At 43.2% G+C, this 23,073-nt stretch overlaps 1 protein-coding gene across 2 annotated transcripts in view; it reads right to left on the bottom strand.

Annotated features, from left to right (window-relative positions):
* Window positions 1-1,278: 1,278 nt before the first annotated feature.
* Window positions 1,279-23,073, bottom strand: part of PGGT1B (protein geranylgeranyltransferase type I subunit beta) — a 51,400-nt gene continuing 29,605 nt past the window's right edge. For both annotated transcript variants that reach the window (XM_066603079.1, XM_066603080.1), the window contains exons 4-9: window positions 21,968-22,119; window positions 20,909-21,041; window positions 10,884-10,929; window positions 5,075-5,259; window positions 4,801-4,909; window positions 1,279-2,972 (exon numbers count right to left, since the gene is read on the bottom strand). In XM_066603079.1, coding sequence (XP_066459176.1) covers window positions 2,791-2,972; window positions 4,801-4,909; window positions 5,075-5,259; window positions 10,884-10,929; window positions 20,909-21,041; window positions 21,968-22,119 — 807 coding nt within the window. In that variant the 3' untranslated portion in view covers window positions 1,279-2,790. The remainder of the gene's footprint in view (window positions 2,973-4,800; window positions 4,910-5,074; window positions 5,260-10,883; window positions 10,930-20,908; window positions 21,042-21,967; window positions 22,120-23,073) is intronic.

Consider the following 23,073-nt stretch of genomic DNA (forward strand, 5'->3'; position numbering starts at 1 on the left):
AACTGCTTAATGAACAAATTTCTCTCATCTTCCACTCTTTTCAGATGGGCACTAAGGTCAAGCCAATGTTTACATCTTTGGATCCCATGGATATTGTTGAAGTATAACCAGGAATTCTCCACCCTGGCTGCATAGTCTGTAATGCTAAATAATAGCTCCACCCCGACTTGTATCACATTTTTTTCTTCTCCATATTTTCAAAATGTGATGCTCATGTCTGTTTTTTACTTAACACTGTGCAACACAATTTTTGTAAACAGATGGGCAGATAGGTGGCTTACAGTAACTTTAGTGTGCTGAATTCAAATATGATATCTGTTTTTTCTGCCACATAAGGTTTTACAATTATGGTGAATAATGTAATCCGATTGCCGTTGTATTGTATATTTTGGAAATCTACCTATACAATTAATCCAGTAGGCTCGCCATTAAACTTGCTTAATAAAAAGAACAAAAGTGATTGTGCAACTATTTTGCAATTACTGTTACACACCACGTGCTGACTGAACACTATAAGGGTAGGTTTATATAACATAGAGGGTATGTTTCCACTTGGCAGAAAAGCTGCGGATTATCCATTAGTAAGTTGTAATTAATGAACTGTGTTTTTAGACTAAAGGCCTCATGTCCACGGTGAAAAAAAAAAACAAAAACGCAAATCCGCATTCCATAGGAAAGCATTGACCATCTGCAGTTAAATTAAATAGCTGCGGATGGTATTTTAAAGTGATTTGCGGATTTCATGCGCATGAAAAAAAAAAGTGACATGCTCCATTTTAGTGAGGATCATGCATGCGGAAGCTCATATCTCAATTGATCTCCCGCATGAAAAAAAAAAAATAAAAATACAACTATAGTGTATCCGCTAGAAATCGGCAGCAGAAATCCACGTGGGCCTGATTTCTCTGTGGACATGAGGCCTAAATAAAAGAATCAAAATCCTAAAACAAAGATACATGTTTGGTATTCAGTGTTATCAGGGTAATCACCAGGTTTTAATTTTACAGAAACATATCAATTACTTTGTTACAAAATTTAAAAAAAATTTGTTGCGCAGTGCAGTTGAAGTGACATGTTCCACAGTTCATTGATATCCGGGCACGTTTACGTGCAATTTACATTCTGTGATTATTTTTGAATGTCATGTCTTACTGTTGGCGTATCAATATGTGACTGAACCCATACTGTGAAAGATATAAGACGTTCTATACATTAGACACCCGTTAATTATAATACGGGCCACCTTTAATTGAATAAAAACAAGTCTTCACAAATACCAGCTGTACAATTATATTTATTTTATCGTAAAAAATGTATAAATCATTGCTACACACTTATTTGATTACATTATGTTCCTGTAGTAAACTGCAGCGAGTAGCACACATTCTGTGGTCAATACTTGGCAACATTGTGCAATGAAGCTGGAAAAGATGAATTTCATAATCTCTTAATAAAAATACTACTATGTGAGACATGCAAAATGGTGGATTTTTTTTTCCTGTACGACGGATGTTCTAGACCGAGCCGTTTAGTACAACTAAACATATTTGTTCTGCCGATATTTTGTTATTTAGAGATTTGCCAAGTTCCATGATAATAAGTAGGATAGTAATAAAATACTTGCTGGTAAAGATCCTTCATATTAGAAAGGGATTGTCTGAACCTTAATAAAGCGGGCAGAAGAAAATAACAAACGGTGCTATTTTCACACCTCCATCCCCTTCTCCCACACTGGCTCTTGTTTACTTCTATACCAGGTCCCATCTTTTCATGGTGTGAACTCACGGAAATTGGCTTTACAGGCAACATCTCGCAGCATCCCATACGGTACGGGCACAGCGGCCATATTGAAAACAGAGTATACTATCTTTAACCATTTTAAGCTATTTGCAGCCTGCTGGTCAGTTTTATTTGGGCTAAGGTTCTAAGATGCCAAATGGTCATCTGTTGGTTGTAAAAGAATGATAGTATTTCTGGGACTTGACCAAATCCTCAATGTTAACCTGTAGGAAAAAAATATGCTAACACGCCCATGTGCGGACAAGTTTTTTTCTAAAACACGGGCGCAAATGTTTTAAAACAGTAAAAGCAGCCATACTTACCCATTCACTCCAGCGGTCCTTCCTACTTAGATCCTGGGAACCATAATGGCAGAAGACCGGCATGTGACCGCTGCGGTTGTCAGATGGTAGAGGTATGTAAAAAAACAACCCAAGGAGGACCACGGAAGCTGCAGGGCTGAATCGCTGGTCCTCCTAAAATTGGCTGCTTTTAGTGATTTAACCTATTTGCACCCATGTTTAAAAAAAATCATCCCAGCCCAAACAACCCCTTTTTAAGGATAATCTATATAAACTTTTTATAACTCTGCAGACATGTATTTAGTATATGAGACACCTAATAAAATAAGTTCCATCACATCCACATCTATTTTCCTGTAGTCTGCATAATAATAATAATGTCCTCTTGTATGCAACGAGATGTTTTTGTATCAGTGCTGATGTGTAGCAGGTGCTAGGTGTAGCTTGTAAATGTTTTACATGATCATAGAAGTGAATTCCTAAAGCTGCTGAATGATGAAGTGAGCACTTTGAAATAATACCATCTTATAAAATATATCTTTATTGAGGTACAGGAGAAGTGGTTGAAGCCTGTTGTACAATGCAGTGCTACTAACCAATGAACACTTTGATCGAATGACTCCAGTACGAAAAAGCACACTTGGTTAATACATGGCTTTAGAAGTGGGTCTATGAATCTCCAAACTAAGGTGATGTTGGTGGTCATCAGTCAAGTACTGACGTGTAGATGATTTGAACTCTTTTCATAGTTCTTGGCTTTCCAGGAGTCATGGATCTGCTGGAGATGTTTGTATGTTCTTAAGCTTACATTCAATGCTGGGTGTACTTCATTAATACCAGACTCCCCCATCAAAGAAAGGCCACAGATCCCAAAGTATGCATGCAAGGCATCTGGAGTGATGAGAAAGAGACAAGAGGTTGGCAGGGATAAGATACAGATCTAATACAGATGTGCATTTAGTACAAACAGCAGAAGATGGTGCATAGCCCTGATACGCATTAACTGCTTAAGGACCGTCTCCCCCTCCCCCCCCCCCTTTTTTTCAGTTTTTCCTCTCTACTTTCAAAAAAAATCATAACTCTTTCATTTATTCATGGATGAAGCTGTCTAAGGGCTTGTTTTTTGGAGGAGGAGTTGCATTTTTCAAATAGTAATTACCATATAATGTACTGAAAAACATTTAAAATTTCTAAGAGTGAAATAGGAAATTAAAAAAAAAAAAAAAAAAAAAAAAAAAAGCAATTCCGCCATTTTTTAGGGGACTTGAACTTAGGACAGTTTAAAGGCTCATGCACTATAATATAATTATACTGCATGAGCGAAATACATAGTATTCTATCGTACAGCAATATAGCAGGCATTCTACCAGGACATTCCACAGGCCTAGATTGTTAATGGCACATTGCTTTGTGCAGTGGGGCCTTGGGACCCCTAAACTTTAAACTGGGGATTTAAATGCCGCTGTCAGAATGCATACTACGAAAACAAAGGGATACCACTGTATGTTTGCTACATGCTGTTTTTGATCATTTTTTTCCCTCCTAAAAAAAAAATATTTGTAATGGATATATTTTTATGACAAAGATTAATGCAAGCTTGACTCTGTTCTCATATCTATACAGCAAGTTCTATTCTGGCACTACATTTATGTAGCAAACAAACTCTGGTACCGTACCGCATCTATGCAGTTAGCCAGATTCTTTTAGCATATGAATGTAATAGACTTGGTTTATGTCACGGTATCTATGTAGTAAACTTGGTTTTGTACCATATCTATGTTGTAAGCTTGGTTGTGTTACCATATTAGTGCAGTAAGCTTGATTCTGTCACCATATCTATGTAGTAGGCACGGTTCTGATACTGTATCTATGTAATAAGCTTGGTTCTGTTATTGTATCTATGTAATAAGCTTGGTTCTGTTATTGTATCTATGTAATAAGCTTGGTTCTCTTACTGTATCTATGTACAAAATTTTGTTCCGTTACCATATCTGTAAGCTATATTACTATATTAAATATCTGAGTAATGTAGAAGAAAAGCCGTGCTTCATGATATTGCAAACTGCTCAGTTTACATCAATGATAATTCAACAGTAAACCTGAACATGCATTGTTACTAGATGGATGGAAGCTGGGCCCTCAGAATCAACGCCACTGGTGCGCACACCAGTCCAACACTGAATGGCTCTTTCCCTGTCAGCAGTTTAGCGGATACAATACTACTGACAGCTCCGTGAAGGGGCAGGGGGTCATTTAACTGCTTTCACAAAGACATGATTCAGCATCTGTGATTGATTCAACTTTTAGTTCAAGGCAATTGCTACTGCAAGTGTGTGCTCTGGCAGCGGGACTTCCTCCTTCCATTGAAGTGCTCCGCAGGTCTGACTGACAGTTGTAGCGCCCAATCAGGAGACAGATTCAGCATCAGTGATCACCGACAGCTGCAGCGAACATCGTAGCTCCCTGCCCCTACATACAGCAGAAATGCTGACAAATTCTTTACCACCGCTGATATGGTTTCAACACATAAGAAAGTGGCCCGAGCACCACATATGGCTTGTGAGACAATGGTTGGAACATAGCATCCAATATGAAGAGAGATGAAATATCAACAGCATAAAATAAACCAACTTTTAGGGCTTTTGTGGTTATTTTGATTTTAAATGAATAGATTACAGAAAATATATATTTATGTGTGTAAGTAATAAGAAAAAAGTACCTGGATGGCTGTCTGGCCACTTCGCAAAACCACCAACTAGACGATCTTGGGTGGATAAAATAAAATTTCTGTTTCTCTCAAAATTTGTATACTTGAAGATGTCTAAAAGCTGCAATAACCAATGAAAATATAAGAACCAAGGATATTCGTAAATGAAGAATACAAGAGAGTGCAATTCACAAATGAGAATATAAAAGGTGTAATCAGTATCAGTAACTTTTATGGATCGAGCAAGAGAAGGTAAGTTACAGCAAACACAAGCACAAATCTTTACCGTTAAAGTTGCTCCCACCCAGAAGGAATAACAGGTGTCTACTGGTTTGTTAGGTCGCCCATGGAAGCCATTCTGTTGCCTCAAAATGCACCATCTCCTTATTCGGTTGAGTTCTTTCTCAGAGAAGACATCTTCAAGTTTTCCCATAAGACATAGGGAAGCAATGCCACAGAATGTAGATCCACCTAAGTTAAGATAATACAACTGTAATAATAATGCTAATAGTACAAAGAGTGTAGTGATAAAGCCGCCTCGGGCCGACAGACGTGTGATTTATGCCAGAAACTAGGGTACATTTCTGTGGAGATGCGCCTAAAACATGAAGAGGCCTGCGTCTAAAGTGTATTAGGTGCATCATGCGCAAAAGGAAAGTATACCAAGACCTGTGTTAGAAACGCCAGGCTTAAGTCTTCCCATTATATATCAAAAAGACAAACATAATGAAAAATCCTTTTATCACTTTATTTTAATGTTTTTTTCTAATTCCATGTTTATTCAGCTTTCATCGACTAAAGCCCCATGTGCACGCAAAGATGATCACTCAAAATTCGTTCAAAAGATAGTCTGAGTGACAGTTTAGAGCGATCATTTTGCATAATCTACTAATGGGCACTAATTGCCATTAGTACCTTATCAACCTCATTTGCATGTATTTAGAGAACAGCAGGTGGTCTGTTCATTAAATACATCTCCTTTGTTCTGATGCAGAGTGAATGCTGAATTCAATGTTATCAGCGCTCCCCATGGAGGACTCTGTTTAGAGTCCCTGCTATCGGGGACAATGGATTTTATGCTGACTTGAATTCAGAGATGAATGAAAAATGCACGATGGGTGTGCATTTACACACGACGCCTATTGCTCAAAAGCCATGGTTTGGACGAATTTTGAGTGATAATAGTTACGTGTAAATGGGCCTTGACTGCTAAAGGGAGATTAACTGCCCAAAAAAGACACCAACAGGACAGGATGCTCATGGGAAAAGGACCTTTTAACATTTACAACAGATACACATATTTGCTTTCAACATACAGGCTGGTAGTTATTTGTCATATAATGCACATTACCAATTTTGGGCAGAAAAAAAATGTCACTTGGCAAAGAAGTGCAAGTACTACATTCCCACATTTCATCATCTTTACTAGGATTCCAAAAACCAATGGCCCTGGACCAATGACAACATTGTGAGAATGAAATATCACAGGCTCAAAAGGAGTGATTTTTCACTTAGCAGTGAAGCAAAGGAAAAGATCATTTAGAAATCTGGGAAAATACACAAAAGCACAATAGAAGAAATGTAATGCTATCTGGTCTCCTAGGGGCCGCTATGGATTGCTGGGGGTCTGACTGCTAGGACCCTCACTGATACCGAGGATGGCACACAATTGTCCCTAATGAATGGAGCGAAGATGCACATGAGTGACCACCACTTCATTTACCGCTTATGAAAACAGCCAAACAATGTGCTTGACTATCTCTCTTAGGCCTCATGTCCACGGGGAAAATCAGGCCCGCTACGGATTCTCCATGGAGAATCCGTAGCTGGTACCTCCTGCCCCGCGGACATGAGCGCTGAAAAGAAGAATTAATCAGAATAAACTTACCTCCCGCACGCTCCTGATCCTTCCTTCGCTGCGGCGTCATCTTCTCTGCGTCGCGGCCGGATCTTCTTTCTTCGGCCCGGCGGATGCGCAGGATGACGTCGGTGACGTGCCCCGCGCATGCGCCGGCCCGAAGCAAAATGATCCGCCCGCAACTGAGAGAAGATGGCGCCGCGGCGAAGAGAAGAACCGGAGCGGGTGAGTAAAATCTGATTTTTGTCTCCCGCGGATCCGGACGGCTTCCATAGGCTTCAATAGAAGCCCGCGGGAGACCTGCATGAAAATGGAGCATGGTCCAGATTTTTTCATGCTCCATTTTTTTTAAAATCACTTTTATTGACCATCCGCGGGTATTTATCTACCCGCGGGTGGTCAATGCATCCCTATGGGGTGCGGATCCGCGTGCGGGAGAAGAGTTAAAATCCGTTGCGGATTTTAATTCTTCTTTTGCCCGTGGACATGAGGCCTTAGTCCCAACGGGGACACTCGGACTGCATCAGGATGAGGAGGGTGCAGCTTAAAATTAAAGATAATGACTTGCAAGATGAACCCCTTCTTAAAAGTAAGTCACCCATCAGATGAAGTGTTTGACTTACAGTTATACAGTTTGTAAGGCTGAAAAAAAGACATAAAAGTCAATCCAGTGCAGCCTATCATCCTGGACATCCTGGGCAACCAGCCGATTGTGCCAAGACAAGTTGCTGGCACCTTATACAGTATCTTCCACCTGTAGGGTGGTAACAAGCAGAGCAGATTTTTTTTTGGTACATGTAAAATACCCCGTCCACATGCAGTGCTGGAGAAATGGTTGCAGATCCTGTCCAGATAAATCCTTACATAATCCATGATGTGTGAAAATGGCCTTAGCAACTAGCCTGACTCAAATGGTCAGCACATAGCAGAATAGCTACTGAACCAAGGGCAGTGACCTTGTCAAATCAGAGAAATGTCAAGTCACGGCACCAGAAGAAAAATGTCAAAGTTGCATGTACATCCCGTCGTTAAGAATTAGTCAGTGGAGGGACAGATTTAGATTAGTCGCCACTAGAGATGAGCGAGCGTACTCGTCCGAGCTTGATGCTCGTTCGAGTATTAGGGTGTTCGAGATGCTCGTTACTCGAGACGAGCACCACGCGGTGCTCGACTCCATTACATTTCCTTCCCTGAGAAATTTGCGCGCTTTTCTGGCCAATAGAAGCACAGGGAAGGCATTACAACTTCCTCCTGTGAAGTTCCAGCCCTATCCCACCCCCCTGCAGTGAGTGGCTGGGGAGATCAGATGACACCCAAGTATTTAAATCTGCCCCTCCCGCGGCTCGCCACAGATTCATGGTGACAGAGATCAGGGAAAGTGCTGCTGCTGCTGCTATAGGGAGAGTGTTAGGTGTTATTTTAGTCTTCAAGAACCCCAACGGTCCTTCTTAGGGCCACATCTGATTGTGTGCAGTACTGTTGAGGCTGCTTTTAGCAGTGTTATACAAAAAAAAAATAAAAAAAAATTGTGCATCGGGCGTGCAGTCCATAGCGTCCTCAGTCTGCAGTCATTTTACTGAGTATAGGGGCAGTGGTACAGGGAAAGAGGTATATAGGCAGTGGGCTTTTTCAAAAAAATTGGAGAAAAATACTATATTTGGGCTGCCTGTGACCGTCTTCAGTTTACTGCGTGTCTGCTGGGGGTAGTAGTCGCTAATTAATACCCAGCTAAGCGTTACAGCAGGCTTGCGCATAATTGTTTCCTGGCTCTGCTGTGCCCGTTACATGACCGTCGTCATCCCGCCAGAGGGAAACAGTATACATAATATACGCTGCATACGGTGTCTGTCTGGTTTTTCACCTCACCATTTTAAAAAATAGAAGCAAAATACTTAAAGGGGTTGTCCCGCGCCGAAACGGGGTTTTTTTTTTCTCAACCCCCCCCCCCCCCCCCCCGTTCGGCGCGAGACAACCCCGATGCAGGGACTTTAAAAAAAAAAAACCAGCACAGCGCTTACCTGAATCCCCGCGCTCCGGTGACTTCTTACTTACCGGTTGAAGATGGCCGCCGGGGTCTTCTCCCTCCGTGGACCGCAGCTCTTCTGTGCGGTCCATTGCCGATTCCAGCCTCCTGATTGGCTGGAAACGGCACGTGACAGGGCGGAGCTACACGGAGCCCCATTGAGAAGATAAGAAGACCCGGACTGCGCAAGCGCGTCTAATTTGGCCATTAGACGGCGAAAATTAGACGGCAACCATGGAGACGAGGACGCTAGCAACGGAGCAGGTAAGTGAAAAACTTTTTATAACTTCTGTATGGCTCATAATTAATGCACAATGTACATTACAAAGTGCAGTAATAGGGCCATACAGAAGTGTATAGACCCACTTGCTGCCGCGGGACAACCCCTTTAAGGCCTACCACTGGCCTTTGGCCACTTGACTGGTTCTGCGCTGTGAATTCCCACCGGCATTTAATCTGACGTTACCTCAGCTGTGCTGGGCAATGCAATGGGATTTATTTATGTACCGCCGGTGGCTTCCTGGGACCCACCCATGCTGTCGTTCCACACGGAGTTGTAACTGCATGTGTCTACTTATAAAGAACCCCAGTCTGACTGGGGCAGGCAGTGTGGGCCGAAGCCCACCTACATTTAATCTGACGTTACCTCAGCTGTGCTGGGCACTGCAATGGGATTTGTTTATGTACCGCCGGTGGGTTCCAGGGAGCCACCCATGCCGTGGGTCCACAGGGACTTCCCATTAGGGAGTTGTACCTACCTATGACTATTTATAAAAAACCCCGGTCAGACTGGGGCATGCAGTGTGGGCCGAAGCCCACCTGTATTTAATCTGACGTTAGCTCTACTATCCGGGGCACTGCATTGGGACAAACTACAGGATCAATACAGTGCTAATAAGACGTGCACAGCTACGCTAGCATTGGAGTCTGCTGTAGGCCCGCGATTGCTGAGGGTTTGTGCAGAGGCCTATGTCCTGGGTGCAGTGAAAGTCCGCTTCCTGCCTAGGATTGCTGAAGCTGTGGGCAGAGGCCTATGTCGTGGGCGAGGTACAAGTCTGCCATGTTTGGCCGCTTAGATCAATTTTTTGTTCATGTCTTGGGTTTCCTAGGACCCACCTATGCTGTTGGTGTAAACTTAGCTCCCATCGCGGTGTTTGGCCTGTCTGGCACAAAGACACTGACTGACTTGGGTAGGGGGCAGAGCGCAGACGGCTTTCCCCTTGCAGTGTCGATTGAGCTATGCGACACCTTGACAGAATGAATACTGTGTGGCACTTGGATTCCCCATTGCTATGCCCACGTTTGCAGCTCCTGACGGAGGTGGCACAGGATTGGAGTTCTCATTGCTTCTGTACAGCATTGTGGGCTATCGCCCCGCCCCTTTTAAAGAGGGTCGCTGCCTGGCCCTGCTAACCCTCTGCAGTGTGTGCCTCCGGTTCCTCCTCATGGCAGACGCACTTATAAATAGACATGAGGGTGGTGTGGCTATGAGGCTAGCGTGTGGCATGAGGGCAGCTGAAGGCTGCGCAGGGACACTTTGGTGTGCGCTGTGGACACTGGGTCGTGCGGGGGGGGGGGCTGGGCAGCATGTAACCCAGGAGAAGTGGCAGGGGTGTGTCCCGCAGGCAGTGATTGTGCTTTGTTGGAGGTAGTGTGGTGCTTAGCTAAGGTAAGCCTTGCTAATGAGGGCTTTTCAGATGTAAAAGTTGTTGGGGGAGGGGGGGCCCACTCTTGCCGCTATTGTGGCTTAATAGTGGGACCTGGGAACTTGAGATGCAGCCCAACATGTAGCCCCTCGCCTGCCCTATCCGTTGCTGTGTCGTTCCCATCACTTTCTTGAATTTCCCAGATTTTCACAAATGAAAACCTTAGCGAGCATCGGTGATATACAAAAATGCTCGAGTCGCCCATTGACTTCAATGGGGTTCGTTACTCGAAACGAACCCTCGAGCATCGCGGAAAGTTCGACTCGAGCAACGAGCACCCGAGCATTTTGGTGCTCGCTCATCTCTAGTCGCCATCTTTACTATTATTATTACTGCTTTCATTCCAACTAAAAAGACGGTCAAAACTAGGATTATTTTTTTATTCATGCTTCCCAAATAGGTCTGTGAAAGGAGGACATCTAGAAATGCATAGAGACTCTAAGTCCTCAGCCAAGAATATGTAATCATTCAGAATTTACTGTGGGGAGGAAAAGCAACAAGCTCTTACCGTGAGCCTCTAATCCAGCTCCTTGTCCCAGTGCATTCTCGTATGACTGAAATGATAATAAAAATGGAACATTACTTATGTGCAGCTTGTGTTCTACAAGCAATCACTTCACTTCAACTGTGGAATTGATCCAACTCTTCACAACATTTTTTAAAATCATGCAAAATTTTAAGTTTCAAATCCCAACAAAAAGTTGACAGTTCTGCTGTAGTTAAAGCTTTAATCTGCATTATGTATTCAGTTTATGACTCTTTTCAGCTGCTTCTCCCATCATGCTTTTTTATATGATCAGAATACTAATGAAGGTGTGCGACCTGTTGGAAACAGAAGTTCCAAAATACCAGAAACCTGAACTCAGAATTCTTCTATGAACGATGGTTTCATATTTTATCCAGACCGAGCATTGGCCAATCTCGTTGACCCTTTTGTAAGCTTTCTTATGCAGACCATATACCGGTTTTCCAAAAAATCTATCTAGAAAATTCAGTGTTGGGGTCTGTTTTCTAAAAGGAAAGTTGTGTTGATGACATGTTAGCAATGTGGGCCAAGAGCAATTCTGCAAAGGAGTTGGTGGCAACAGTCAACGCTGTCATATGTTTTCTGTAATACTAGTTGCTACATAATGATTCTGATATTTTCAGACACCGCCTAAATAACAAAATGTATTAATGAAAATATTTAAGTCAGTAGGCCTTCCCAAGGAAAAAAATGTCAGCATTAAAAACGTCATAAACCTCTCGTGCCACCATGTGGAGTTATCCTTCAGAGCCACATCTGCTAATACTCTACATTTTTATGTTTGTAGCCTATATTAGTTAGCTATTGTACCTTGTAACTATATTTCAGGTATAAACCAACTATGCCTATGTTAATGTATACATAAAGCAACGTGGCTTACACTTGAAGTAGGAGACACTTCCTCTGAGCTCCTGGACCTGGTAATATCGCCTACTCAACCACTCCACATAGGTAAGAGATACCAAAAGCCTCCTAAGACCCTTGTATTTTATCATCCAGTCACCTAATTCAATGGCCACATATTTGTTGCTGGACCGGTGCTTTCCATTCTCCAAGTGGCCAAGATGTCACCCACATCAGCGAGCACACAAGGTAAACTCACTGTCGTCTATGGATCCAGAGGCAATCCCAAGGCTTATGTTGCAACCTTCACAAGTTGGGTATGTTCAGACCGTTTCCAGTGAAAGCTCTGCATCTCCACACTGGTCCCAGCAGCAACACCCAGAGACAGGCACTGCTCCTGTACAGGTCCTGCCCCCACAGTAGACAGATCAGGCTGGCTCAGATGCGCCAGCAGGCATTCAAAGACCTCGCCACTGCAACTCCTCAGAACAGGTAGAGGAACATGGCGGTCTAGCTGAAGCCTTGTCGTGTCAAGATTCTCCTGTTATGCCCTCTCCTGTTCTCATGCTTGATAGCCCTCTGGGTCTTAAGTGTCTAATGAGTAAGACTGTGATCTTCTAGAGCAGGCCTCACTATCCAAATATGGCCCAGTGTCCACAGGCGGATCAGATTTGCAGAATCCGTGTGGGTGAACCGCGCAGAAGATCCGAAAATCAAGCCACCCATAGAGAAGCATGGGCGTCTGCACACAAATTAAAAGCATGTGGATTTGTTTTGCAGACCTTTTGATCTGGAAAACAAATCACAGCATGCTCCATTTCAGTGCAGTTCAAGCACAGACAGCTTCCATTGAACTCAATGGAAGCCGTCTGATCTACGGCCCATCCGCAATTGAACTGCGGATGGGCTGCGGATTCCGCGGGAAAGCAGGAGGTTTAAAAAAAAAAAAAAAAAAAAAAAATTACATTGCGCCTGGGCAACAGTGCACCAGCTGGCGCTTCAGCACACATCCACAGTGAAGAAAATAGAAGACCCAGACAGACATGCAGAAGACCTGGATGGGTATGCAGTGTCCTCAGTTGTGGGCAAGGTCGGATTCCGCTGTGGGCTCCCGCATGCGGAATTCGATTTGCCCGTGGACATTGGGCATATCTGAAAGCACTACCTACAAAGCAGTACTTCCAATCACCAGAATTTAGCAGCACATATAAGGCAGAGACTGCTGCAATCAGAGAGGACCTAAAAGCCATACTGGCTGCACTTAGCAATTAGAGGAAGATTATGAGCAAATCCATTTCCTTGTAGTGCAGGCCCATAATATTTCAGAAGCACAAACCCACGCCATGAGAGTAATGCGCAAACACCTAGAAAACCTTGATAATAGGGTTGACGTGACAACACCTGCACACGGGCGGGTTGGACCCTGCATGCAGGATTCCCGCAGCGGAGTTCGACCCGGTGCCTGGCCGATGACCCCAGCTTACCTGTCTGGCAGCTTCTGCACACGCTGTGGATGTGCTTGGCGGCACTCCGTCGCGCATGCGTAGTAGCCGCTGGGGGTTTACACGTATCTCGAAATACTTCCGCATTGCTCACTGCGGAAGTGCAGCGGGATTGCCAGCTTCCATTGACTTCAATGGAAGACGGACGTGCGTAACCTGCACAAAAACGCACCATGCGATTTATTCTCCACGAGTGGGAAATCACAATTGATTTCTGCTCATGGAGATGAAATGGTGTTGTGCCATTGAATACTATGTGCTGTATTTGCTGCGGAGTCCAAGGGCAGACACCTGCCGCGAGCTCCGCAATGCAAATATGCCCGTGTGCAGGAGGCCTTAGTATACATTGGTGACATTCGGTTTTCCTGCCCATGTGCATAACCTTACATTTATCAATGTTGAACTTAATTTGCTATTTTTCTAACCAAGCCCCCAGTTTATTTAGGTGCATTTGAAGCCGTACATTGTCCTCCATTGTATTATCTTGTATAGTCTACAAATATGGATATTTTGCTATGCAGTTCCTCTATCAGGCCATTGATAAATATATTGAACAGAATGGGGCCTAATACTGAGCCCTTTGGCACCCCACTAGCAACGGGTGGCCCAATGAGAGAACAAACCATTACCACCCTCTGCTTTCTATCTCGGAGCCCGTTCTTTACCCAGCTCCACACATTTTCGCCCAGACTGAGCTGCCTCATTTTATATATCAGCCTATTATGCGACACGGCGTCAAATGCTTTACAAAAATTCATATATACGAGATCAATAGACTCTCCTAGGTCCACCCTAGAACTTACTTCGCTGCCTTCTTGTTTTAGTAATTTAAACGCTTTTTTTCACTTATTGCCCTCCTTACAGTCTTGTTGAGCCACATTGGTTTCCTTCTATTCATAGTTCTTTTATTTTTGAAGGGTAGAACTGCTCACATGAGGTTTTAAGGATGTTTTTAAACTTCTCCCATTTTCTGCCTGTACTGTTATTTTTGAGGACCTTGTCCCGTTTAATATTGCAGAGAGTAATTCTGAACTGATCAAATTTTGCTTTACTAAAGTTTAGTTTTTTTTGTCGCTCCCTGGTAAGGCCTCCTATTAAATGACAACTGGAAATTAATTATATTGTGGTCACCATTTCCCAAATGACCCGTCAACCTGCACCCCGCGATTCTGTACGGTCTGTTGGTTAATAATAAGTCCAGTATGGCCCTCCCTCTAGTTAGTTGAGTTTCTTCTGTTATTTTTGGGGGCCTATGGAAAACTCCTATCAGGAATTTAATAGTCTTTCCTCCCTTTTTTTTTTTTTTACCCATAGAGATTCCATGTGTTCATCTCCTACACCTATATCTTCACATAGTCTCAACATTAAGTAGGAGTTAACATACAGACATACCCCTCCCCATTTCTGGATCCCATGGTCTCTTCTGAAGAGATTGCAACCCGGTAAATTCACTGCCCAATCGCAATCATCATCAAGCCATGTTTCCGATATTCCTACTATATCGTAGTTTTCTTCAGACACTCTCGCTTCAGGCTCACCCACTTTACTGATCAGACTTATTGCATTCGTAGCCATACAGTTTATACTGTTGTGGTTATTATTTGTATTCATTATGCTACTTTTGGTCCTATTAGTTGCTCTGTCAGTTCTATCTGTACTAACCCCTTGCCCTGCTCAGCCCCACATTTCCATTTCTTAATCCCAGAATTCTGCCTACACTGTCTTCCCCCTCCATCTCTCTGGTTGCCCTCCCCCAGTCCCTAGTTTAAACACTTCTCCAACCTTCTAGCCATCTTCTCCCCCCAGGACAGCTTTACCCTCCCCATTGAGATGCAGCCCGTCCCTATGGTAGAGCCTATGGCAAACAGCAAAGTCAGCCAAGTTCTCCAGGAACCCAAACCCCTCTTGCTTACACTAGCTCTAAAGCCACTTGTTTACCTCCCTAACCTCCCACTGCCTTTCTGGTGTGGCTCGTAGTACACGTAGTATTTCCGAGAAAACTACCTTGTGGGACCTTGCCCTGAGCTTAGATCCTAGGTCCCTGAAATCATTTTTTAGGGTCCTCCATTGATCTTTGACTTTGTCATTGGTGACAATGTGAACCATGACCGCTGGATCCTCACCAGCCCCTCCCAGTAATCTGACAACCTAATCCACAATGTGTCGTACTCTAGTGCCAGGAAGGCAGCACACCGTTTAACAATCCTGGTCTTTGGGGCACATTGCCCTGTCTGTCCTCCTAATAATTTAGTCCCCCACTACCAGGACCTGTCTAGCCTGTCCTGCGCTGCCCTTCCCGTTCTTACAGGAGCAGTCATTTCCCTGGCAGCCAGAGTGCATGTCGTTCTGCAACAGTCCTAATCCTGTAATAGCATACCCCTCATCTGCCAACTTTGCAAACTTGTTGGAGTGTACCAGTTCAGGACTAGCCCCCCCTTCTAACTGTCAACCAGCTAGCTGCCTAATCATTCTGCACTCCCATACTACTACTATCCACCCACACATCTACCCCATCGAGTGCCCGCACAGTGAGCAGCAAGCTCCTTTCTATGGTGTCAATGAATTTCAGCGTTGAAGTTGCGCATTTAGATCCAGGATCTGGGCTTCAAAATACGCAACGTTCTCACATCTCGTATAGCAGTATGCACCATCGACCGGCTGGACACTGGACAGTTGCCTTTCAAGATATGCTCATATACTACAATGATTATACAATTAAATCTATTAGAAAAAAAAAAGACCATATTATCTCCCTACAGCTTCATAACTGAAAAGTGTTGCTCAAAAAAAGAACAAACATACTACAACGATGTCCATTGTTCAGTGAAGATATTTCCATACAACGAGGAGCAATTTGCAAATCATTAGGCTACTACTGTTAGAAACAATGTATTGATAGGGACTTGCAAATTACAAGTCAATATATACCTGAGTAACATGCAGTTTATGGAAAGCTGGAAGACCTCACACTGGACCCCATTGTTAGCGCTGCACATAAAACATTACACAGTGCACATTTATAATAAAAACGCCATGCAAAACACAGACTATTAGTCAAAGCTGTCAGAGGAGGGATTGTAGGTTTGCATACCTAACAAACCATAGAGATATTAGCACCTCAGAAACAATGTCAGCAGTACATCACTATCAACACGGGATGTTCTATACTTATTCAGCCCAAATGAATGCACTTTCAAAAACAGAAGGTAAACACTGACATTTTGGAGTGTTTTTATTAAAATTGGTCATATACACTGGATACTTGTCAACTGAACCTGAGAATTTACAAAACGCTACACGTATAGGGAGGCCGGGCTGTTCCCTCGTGCCTGCTGATCCCATTAGTAGTACAAATGCATAGATATAGTGTGGTCTAGGGCCAATGACTTACGAATGTAACCAACATTGCAGGAGCACTCAATTGAAAAGATGAAGTCTGCTGCAGATCTGCCTCAAAATCCACATCAATGTTTTGATGTGGATAATCGCCCCAGATAAGGCCGGTTGCACATGAGCGTTGGAACCGCTGGTTGGAGGTTCCGTCGCAGATCCGGCACAAAATACCGGAAGAAAAAAGTCCCGCATGCAGCGCTCTTTCTTCTGGCTAAGAGCCGGGCAACTGGTCAGAAAGCAAAAAGGCCCCCATTATAATCAATAGGGTCCGTTCAGCACTGTTTGGTTCGGTCCCAAGACGGAGCCGCTCAGCCGCTGGGATCCCCCTTTTCTGCTTCCCAAGCGGAGCAGGAAAGCAGAACCCCGAGCGCAGATCTGAAACCACCCTAAACGGTACCTTAACTTTAGCCAAGCTCAATCAGAAGTCTTAACTTAAAGGCATTGTCTCATAACTACTACTCCTATCATAAACAGGCTCAGCTGATTTCTGGGGTCCGAATTTTTTAACCTCTTGGAGATCAGCGGTTACATACCGGCCATTCAAAACTATAGGTGGTCATGTAATTCATGTACATGCTGTGTCTCACAAAGGATGCTAAATGAGGGACCGCTCCTCAATGACGTCCATATGGCCTAAACCCTTTAACATTCATGAGACTGACTTTTTATGAGTAACACAGATTTTGCTAAATGTGTGCTACATTAGGGTCTTCCAACTGTCAGAAGCAATCAGTCAATGTTTGCCATCTACATGACTCAGACCAATGAAAGGGTAGATGTGAAGCAAAATCTAGCAATAGGAACAGCTTAAATAAAAAAAAAAACCTACTTAGATGTTTCGGAGCTTAGTCTGTATTCATGGCATGGCCTTTTATTCAATCAGTTCCCGTCGCTGGATTTTCCTTCACGCTTTCCTGCTATTTAGATTTATATATGGTCTGGGATCTATCTGGACACTAGCCGCTGCTTTATAACCCCTGGTGAGCAGATTTCCTATCACATCGCATTCAATGACATGATGACGGTTTGCTCCTCCAAGCTGGTTATACAGGGCAATTCTTACAAAGTCACTCTCACGCATGCATTTTGTACTGCGGCGTTTTGAATGCAGCACTAATCGTGGTATAACGTTCCCATTGCTTTCAATGTAGCCTCACAGACGTGCTTAGCGCACCTCAATGATGGCGTGAGCTAAAACCCGCTGTTGCCTCTGAAGACTAAAGTAAAATTGCGGCAAAGCACTATGGTCGAAATCGCAACACTTTGCCATCAGCATGTATGAGAGTGGCCCAGACTTCATTTTTGATATCTTCACTTCTAATAAGCTCCTGGAAACCTTTTGATACTTTTATGTAGAATCACACTAGCATAACTGTGAGTTGTGCCCAAGAGACTTGAACAAAATTCGCATCAGATGGCACACGGACACAAGGGCTGTCTGATATACACGACAGGAATAATATATGTCCTAAGTTTTTTCACCTAAGCCATGGTCCCATGTGGAAAAAGAAGCCCATGTGTATACCCTCATAGGATTGTGTAATTGTTCTCAGTAAGAGAAACCAAGTAATTGTGTAGAAATGCTAACACGGTACCAAACTTTTTGTTTTGTTTTACCCTCATAGGATATAATGGGCCGTGTAATGTGTGTGGAATTACATGAGGATTTGGGGGGTATGTCAAAAGCAAAAGAAAAGTCAAAGATGCTATTGGTTGCTTACAAGATGAAAATGGTGAATTCGTTAAGAATGATGTTAAGAAGGCTGAACTTTAAAATTCCTATTTTGTATCTGTTTACTCAGAAAGTAGATGGAACATCAATTGATCTTCCCTGTGCTATTGGGGGAATAAAAGAATGCAGGCTATCTATAAGCAGAGAGATGGTGAGGCAACACTTAGCTAACTTAAATGAATTCAAGTCTCAAGGTCCAGATGAATCACATCCTAGGATACTAAAGGAAGCAGCAGAGGTAATTGCTGAACCACTTGCCATAATCTTTGAAAATTCCTGAAGAAAAGGAGAAGTCCCAGAAGATTGGAAAAGGGCAAATGTTGTCCCCATCTTCAAAAAAGGGAAGAAGGTAGATCCAGGAAACTACAGGCCTGTGAGCCTGACTTCTATACTGGGAAAGATCTTTGAACAAATCATTAAGTAATTAATCAGAGCCAGCATGCGTTTGTAACAAACAAGTTATGTAAGACGAATCTAATTTCCTTTTATAACAAAATTACCAACTGGGTTGATCAGGGAAATGCGGTAGATATGGTACATCTTAACTTTAGTAAAGCATTTGACAAATGATCTCATACTATACTTATTGAAAAAATGACCAAATATGGGATTAACAAGGCAACTGTTAGGTGGATTCACAACTGGCTGAGTGATCGTACTCAAGAGTGGTCATAAATAGTTGCACATCCAAGTGGAAGAATGCATCAACTAGGGTACCACAAGGATCTGTCCTAGGCCCAGTGTTGTTCAACATTTTTATAAATCATCTGGAGGAGGGAATTGATGGGAAACTGATCAAATTTGCTGACGACACAAAGCTAGGAAGGATAGCTAACACTAGGGGAGAGTGAGTATTCAAAAAGATCTAGAAAAGCTTGAACAGTGGGCGGTGACTAACAGAATGGTATTTAACATGAGAAATGCAAAGTCCTACATCTGGGAAGAAAAATGGAAAAAAAAGCACATACAGAATTGGAGGAATTGAGCTAAGCAGCAGCACATGTGAAAAAGACTTGGGTATACTAATAGATCATAGACTGAACATGAATCAACAATGTGATGCAGCAGTTAAAAAGGCAAACACAATTCTGGGATGTATTAAGAGAAGCACACAGTCTAAATTATGTGAGCCAATTATCCCCCTCTGCTCTTCCTCAGTCAGACCTCATCTTGAATACTGTGTCCAGTTCCGGGCACCTCACTATAGAAAAGACATAGACACACTGGAGCAAGTTCAGAGAAGAGTTACCAAGATGGTGAGTGGTCTGCTAATCATGTCTTATGGAGGAACAGTTAAGGATCTGGGAATGTTTAGCTTGCAAAATAGAAGGCCGAGAGGAGACTTAATAGCTGTCTACAAATATCTGAAGGGCTGTCACAGTGCAGAGGGATCAGCCCTATTCTCATTTGCACAAGGAAAGACTAGAAGCAATGGGATGAAACTGAAAGAGGAGACACAGATTAGATATTAGAAAAAAAACTTTCTGACAGGGTGATCAATGAGTGGAACAGGTTACCGCGGGAGGTGGCGAGTTCTCCTTCAATGGAAGTGTTCAAACAAAGGCTGGACATACATCTGTCTGGGATGACTTCGTGAATCCTGCACTGAGCAGGGGGTTGGACCCGATGACCCTGGAGGTCCCTTCCAACTCTACCATTCTATGATTCTATGAACAGCACATGGCCACAAAACACACTACTGTGCCACTAGCCTTAGAGAGGATCGGTTGACTCTTTGGACATAAGTTTTATTAAACTATTGTAATCCCCTAACGTAATTTTGGAGCATCTTTTATCAGAACTCTGCTCTGTTAAAAAAAGGGAGGTAAAAATAAGTAGAAGATTTTTAAAATGATAAAAAAATAGTATGTTAAAAAAAAAAAAAAAAACACAAAAAAAAGCCAAACCCTTTTTCCAGTTATTTTATCAAAAAAATGGTACATTTTCCATCCATAAAAGGCCCAATATATTTTAAATATCTTAAAAATTAATCCTGCATGGTTAATTCAGTTAGAAGAAAAAAAAAGTATATATATTTTTAAAGGGGTTTTCGGTTTACTTTTTTGGTGTTAAAATCATGTCCCTCATACAATAAAATAACTAACCAGCATATATTCACCTCCCTCCAGGTGCCCCCTCCGACGTCATGATTATAGGCTGCCCCAGCCAGTTTACGGGGCATCCTAGGTTTGCCACCAATGACGAGCTCAGCAATCAATTGTCAATCTGTCATTGGCTGCAGCAGCCTGTGACATTCAGTAAGAGGGTGACTCTGCAACCTATGAACAAAAAACAGAGCGGGGGACCCAGCAGCACTGCGGGACACGGCGGGGATCAGGGGAAGGCGAGTCTATGCTGGTTATTGTACTGCATTGGGAATGGGTTATTAAGAAAAAATAAATAACGACTTGGACATTTAAAGAGAGCTGAGAGGCCCGGTTTAATTGCTATCCTATTTTAAATGAATATCTTCCTTTGAACACTGCAGAATACATGCAAGCAAGATACAATAAAAACAATGGATGGGGTGCACTTACCATGCTTCTTCTAATGTATTCTATTGACTTCTCCATATTCATCCCTGACCAGTCATTGAGCATGTAACAAATGCATGAAGCACAGTACACAAACCTCATGTCATTCTCGCTCCCCTCGGGCACAGCACAAAAACTGCACAGAAAAAAGAAGATGCGTGTTTTCTATTAGTCAAACATCACACTTTCTCCAGACTCAAAGAAAACCCTTAAAACTAAAAAGTTATGTTCTGCACCTCATCCTCCTATTTACATCACAAGACAAAACTGTATTGGGCAAAATGCATTTACTGTATACCCTTTATTTTGACTATTTAGCAACAGTGTTTGAAGTTGGTTTTTTTTTTTTGGGGGGGGGGGGGGGGGGGGGACAACAACAAAGATAAAAAAAATTAGGCACCTTCGTTGTTTGCAGGTGGCATCATCTACAACCTTTGGTGCTCTATTTGCATCTACACAGGTCATGCCCAGATAAATACTGCCTTAGCAATAAGGTGCGATGCAAGGAGGCAAAGTCACAATGTCTGCATCTACATGACTCACATACAAGCACATTCATTGCTGTAACTAGACTGAGAGGTTACTGCTGACATTGTGATTAACCGCCCCGGACTGTGTATGCTATGAGAGCTAATTGCCCATTGCCATTAATGGGAGCCTGCTAGACGACCTGTGCAGCGCGAGCACGCCGGAGCGGCCCCATTCAACGGGACAGAAGAGGCAGACTGCGCAAGCGCGTCTAATCGAGGCAGAAGAAGGCTTCGGTCGGCGCCATGGAGACGGGGACGCCAACACCGGGGGGGTAAGTATATAATGTCTGTATGGCCAATATTTAATGCACGATGTATATTACAAAGTGCATTTATAAGGCCATACAGAAGTGTATAACCCCACTTGCTTTTGCGGGACAACCCCTTTAAAGCACATCACAATATAGTTTACTAAAAACAATCAAGAAGTTCCCCAGAAGAAGACTAATCTCTATTACGTCACGTCTCACTGTATGTTCCTAGCATACAGTGAAAAACCACATTTTAAATAGTAAGAAAATGGGGAACATACCTTCCATCAGGAAGCTGCAGAGCACGCAGGCCGGCGAGGCAGGCTTCCTTATTGACAAGGCCCAGATCATCCCCTAGTATTAGCAGGCTGGACAGGGCGGTGTAGGTCATTGCTATGTGACCGCTGTCATAGGGATGGTAGATGCCATGGCCCTGCAGAATAGCAGAAATCATTAGCTGATAGGAATTAGGATTACATTTTAATATAACCTACTGTATTAGGACTAAGGGCCGAGCGCCGATGTGCCCGTCTTCCTACACGAAGTAGACGGCCGCACTGCCGGTGCAGACGACTCTCCGCAGAGCCAGAAGAAAGAACACATGACCGGCAATGGAGCCGGTCAGGTGTTCGTTCTGCCGGTGGTGCGGAGAATCCGTACCTGCAGTGCGGCCGTCTTATCCTGCAGGAAGACGGGCGCATCAGCGCCCATGGGACAGAGCCCTAAAGGAAAAATAGGGGCTCAAGGACAAAGGTGATGCTATATAAGTAGACTAGGTGATATACCCCAGCATTGTACGGCGATATAAGTGCAGGAATTGGTTATTGAAAATTGGACTTTCAAAGTTATTTCCTTCTTCTACATAATAACGGATGTTCCTACGCCATTTTGCAGCAGTCCCAAATCATTCGTTCAAACATTTGATAATGAGGCGCTGCGCAATTGGCACATCAGCCTTATGCGCAGTCATCTTCAGTAATGTTTCTTTTAGCTGAAATGTTCATTAATATCATTCGATTTTATTTGCACACAACGATTCACGCTCAAAAGAAAAAATGCTCAAAAGGCATCTTTTGAGTGATAATCGTTGTTTGCATTTACACGACAAGATGATCGTGCAAAATTTGCTCAAACAGCAGTTCAAGTGACTGTTTTGAGTGTTCCCTTTGCATAACAGATAACCTGTGCATTTGTGTGTAAATGAAGCTCACGCTGTATTCAGAAGACAAGCAGGGCCTCAATCTTCTGTATACAGCTGTTTTCTTCTCGGAGCGCACAGCTGGTATACCAGCTGTGCGCTCCGAGCTACGGGGTATGCAGAAGACAAGTGGGGCCACTTGTCTTCTGCATCCAGCTGTTCTCTTCTCGGAGCGCTCAGCTGTTAATC

The sequence above is a fragment of the Eleutherodactylus coqui genome, chromosome 5, assembly GCF_035609145.1.
Source record: "Eleutherodactylus coqui strain aEleCoq1 chromosome 5, aEleCoq1.hap1, whole genome shotgun sequence".
Taxonomy (NCBI): Eukaryota; Metazoa; Chordata; class Amphibia; order Anura; family Eleutherodactylidae; genus Eleutherodactylus; species Eleutherodactylus coqui.